We start from the raw sequence: 4,322 nt of genomic DNA on the forward strand, positions 1-4,322 counted from the left end.
ACCGGATGTCATCAACATACAACTCTATAATTAACGGCCTTTGTAAATTAGGTCGTTGGGAGGAGGCCTCTATGATGTTAAAAGAAATGGAGGACGAAAGGATCTCTCCTAATTGTCAAACCTTTAGCATTTTAGTTGATGCATTTTGCAAGAAAGGTATGGTGGAAGAAGCGGAGGCAATTATAGACACGATGGTTGAGAGAGGTTTGGTTCCTACCATTGTCACATACAATACACTTGTAGACGGTTACTGTCTACCTGGTGAAATAAGCAAAGCCAAGACAGTTTTTGATTTACTTACTTTTAAAGGTCTCGTCTCTGATGCTGTTACTTATAGCAGCTTGTTGAATGGGTATTGCAAGAATTTGAAAATAGAAGAGGCCATGAATATGTTTCGTGAGATGACAAGAAAAGGTTTGAAACCCGATATAGTCACTTACAACACCATGTTACAAGGATTGTATCGGGTCGGTCGATGTGGAGATGCACGCAAACTCTTTGATGAGATGCGATCACAAGGCCAAATTCCAAATTAATTTACATATAAAATAATGTTAGACAGCCTTTGTAACAACCATCAAGTACAAGAGGCGCTCTCTTTGTTTCATTTGTTGGGTGATAGCAAGCTAAATTATAATATAGTGGTTTACAATATTCTTATTGAAGGTGCAAGCAAACGTGGGAAGCTTGATATTGCAAGGGCTCTTTTCCAAAACCTTACTGTAAAAGGTTTGCAATCTAATGTGCGTACATATAATGTTATGATAAATGCTCTATGCGGGGAAGGTCTATTGAAGGAAGCAAAGAATCTGTTTCTTAAAATGGATGAGAGTGGCTGCCCGCCAGATAATGTTACTTACCGTGTTCTTCTCCAAGGGTATCTTAAGAGCCAGCGTTACGATGATGTAGAGATGCTTTTACAGGAAATGGATGGAAGAAGTTACTCACTTGATGATTCAAATGTATCGTTGTTAATCGATAAAATTGCAGCTGGTTCACTAAATAGAAGCATGCTTAAGTTGATAGGTAGGCTTGGGCCAAAAGAATTATTGGACACTCCATCCTAGTTAACAGTATGGGAGAGAAACTGAATTAGAGATTGTGATTGGCTTATCTATTTAGCTGTGAAATGGGAAATGAAGATTGTACATGCAAAATGTAGTAAGTACGAAATCTGAAACAGTTGGGCATTTGATGAGGTGAAAACCTTAACGTGCTTGTATGTTATTGTAGTTTAATGATTTTCTACTAATTTCATGGATACACTGGCAAATGCATGTTTATGATTTTCTTTTTTCATGACAGTACATGTTGGTTCCTGTCTGATATGTATAAAGTAGATATCTCTAGTGTTTGTTTTGTGAAATCAGCTCTGTATTAGAAGTCAACCCCAGATTATTCAAACATATGTTGGCCTGCTACTGTAGTTTTAGCAAGATGTTTGAAAAAACACAGCAGTGATGAGAAATACTTATGAAGTAATATTAGGCTGATAGGACATGTTGCAGAGTCAATTGAAGACTGGCATGCCTATGATGCAAATTCAGAAGAATCATAGGCGTCCAAAAGGTGCTAAAATGGAGGTATGTCTATAATCTAGTCTCTTCCAAAAGGTAAAATTTTAGATATATAACTAATGTTAAAATATTGAAATGCTATTAAATAGTTTGACTTATTTTGATAAAAGAATGAAAATCTTCTAGACGATTTTGCACATATATACTTTCAGGAGGGCAAACTCTACAATCATTTATTCTCTATAACTTTAGACACCTACAGACAGTAGTTTGCATTTTTTTTTCTCCAGTTTGGACCTGCAGGAATTTATTGACCAAATTCCTGAAAGTATATATGTTTTGCTAGTAAACATATGCTGCAGATATAGAATTCGAATTTTTATTTTCGTTTGAAATTGAAAAGGAAAAATGGATATGATTTCAGTTTGACTGAGGCGGATATGTTGGGCCATGTGTATCATTTGTTTATTATTCTTTGAGGATAGGTAAAAAAGAAAAAATGAGGTGATGAGTGTATCATAGATGGGCTGGTTGTCACTCGCAGCTCCAACCGGGAGATCATTTAGTCATATTGAGTTGTTTGTTAGTAACCATAGATTTATTGTTTAAACTGATTATTAATTGAATTTGTTAGCACACATTTTTTAAATTTTACTATCTGTTTAATTTTACCAATAAATTTTGACACTTTATAAACTTCTATTAAAATATTCATTATTGGTACTATCCCCTAGTGACTCATTGTAACTTGTGTTACAAGCTACATTGTCCTAACGCCTCCTTGTATACAATGCGAGACTACATAGTTATTAAATACGCTAAGAACACTCAAGGCGCATTGGCCTCGCGCTGCCCTAGGCGCAAGGTGCAAAAAAGAGCAAGGGCCTAAGGAAAAAAAATGCACTTAATTAAAAAAGTTCAAAATATGTTATGTGTATGATAAATAATATTATTCTTCAAATAAAATAAAAAGATTAAAATGTAAGTTCAAAACTTGAATAACAAAATGTTCAATGTAATTCCTTTTGACTTCTTCTAGATCTAAGTTTCAAAGCACTCTTTGCGTTTCTTTTGCTCGGCTTTTGTCTTCTCATGTTCCTAACCTAGACAATATTGAAGCGCTCGCCTAGGAACTATAAGCGCATTTATTGAGCATCGCCTGAAAAATGGGATTAGGCGCAAGAAGCGAGGGCTTTATAATAACTATGCTAAATTATCACTAATACAATATAAATACCGCATAATTAACTATTAAACTAGAGGATTTACTTTTAGACATAACCTGAAAGTTTAATAATCATATATAACAAAATAAAAGTTCCAAACAATCATATACATGACAAAATAGCAAGTCCTATTGCTAAAACTCTTCAAACCAGGTTCAGTCTCAATCTCTTCGGCTGCAAGAGAAACTATAAAGTTAGTTAACATTTTCCAACGCTTTACCCGTAGAACCCATTTAGACCCGTCAGAGGACCCAAGGGTGTGACTTTTTGGCATGGCATGAACCTTACACGAAAATCGCGGGGTTGGGTTTGGTATAAAAGATTCGATTCAGTTTCGTGTCGAACCCACAAACCTGTTTTAGCTAACCTGTGCGGGTTCTGGACAACCCAGTGGGTTGGTTCTGGACAATTTAATGTGTTTATAAATTAAATTGGTTGATTATCATATACTAAAAATTAAAACTAAAAAAGAAATTTAACATAAAATGTAACTGTTTCATATAAAATTTAACTTTCTTTTTTTTTTTTTGTAAAAATGAAAATTTAAAGTATTAACATGTGAAAAAAAAAGTGTCGGGTCAAGTTCGGGTTGACCCATGAATATGCGGACCGTGTCCGGGTTCACGTGTCTACCATGATTTTCAGGTTCGGGTTCATGTCAAATTTTAGGTTCGTATCAGGTTGGACCAGCGACACGACCGTCAAGCACCATATCTTTGACAAAAAGTAATCCCTTGACCGCAAAAGTCAAAACTGTTAGCAAACTTTATACAAATATACCATCTCCTTGCAACTTCTTTGAGAAATTTCTTAGGAGAATCCAAATATTCACCGCAATCATTCTTTACAATTGCAGCAAGATCATCTCTGCCAGCATTTTCAAGATTCCGTATCATAATTGTCAAGGTCAACTCATCTGGTATGCAACCTGATGCTTTCATTGATTCATATGTTTCCATTGCTTTCTCTATCATATCCACTTTAAGATATGCTCCAATTAGCTCTGTATAGGCCCGAGTGTCGGGCTTTAAACCTTCTTCTATTAGCTCAGAGAAAAGCTTTTCGACTCTATCTATAAGTTTCTTTTTACCGAACATTAACATCAAGTCACCGTATAGCGAGTGATCCGGTTGGTACCATGCTTCGCTTCTTATGAATTCAAACACCTGACACCTGAGCGCAGTTTAGAAAAGATGTAACCTTGAAATCATATTATAACATAAACTGAATGATAGATCCAAAAAGAGTGGTCTTTATCTCTTTTTACACAGGATTATTATTTTATAAAGTCTCCACAATTTTCAAGAGTTACCTGTTTATCGTGATCTTAATTCTTAATCAGTAAAAATGCAAATTTATAAAATTGGCTGTTACTTTGTGCAGCCAATGGGATGTTCATGGGACGGTTTTGGCTCAAAACTGTTCAGTTAAGGTTTTTAGGTTTTCTTTTTGGGTTTGGTTTTTTCGGTTTCCCATCTGAGTTTGAAATCTTAAGGCCGAAAAAGAAAATTGGACAAAAATAATGAACTTGGGCCTAATTCTTTCTGTTCATTGATAACAAATTCATTATTATATATTT

General features: G+C 35.0%; 1 protein-coding gene across 1 annotated transcript; it reads left to right on the forward strand.

The window, feature by feature from the left end:
* Window positions 1-20: 20 nt before the first annotated feature.
* LOC143600583 (uncharacterized) lies at window positions 21-1,067 on the forward strand (the record flags this gene model as incomplete). The annotated part of the gene is made up of 2 exons (XM_077078228.1): window positions 21-519; window positions 667-1,067. Coding segments are annotated over 2 exons (900 nt in total), but the record flags the coding sequence as incomplete, so codon positions are not given.
* Between the last annotated feature and the right edge of the window lie 3,255 nt (window positions 1,068-4,322).

Source organism: Bidens hawaiensis, unplaced genomic scaffold (assembly GCF_021521415.1).
Source record: "Bidens hawaiensis isolate Kalapana, Puna unplaced genomic scaffold, B.hawaiensis_p1.1 tig00054369_1, whole genome shotgun sequence".
In the NCBI taxonomy this organism is placed as follows: Eukaryota; Viridiplantae; Streptophyta; class Magnoliopsida; order Asterales; family Asteraceae; genus Bidens; species Bidens hawaiensis.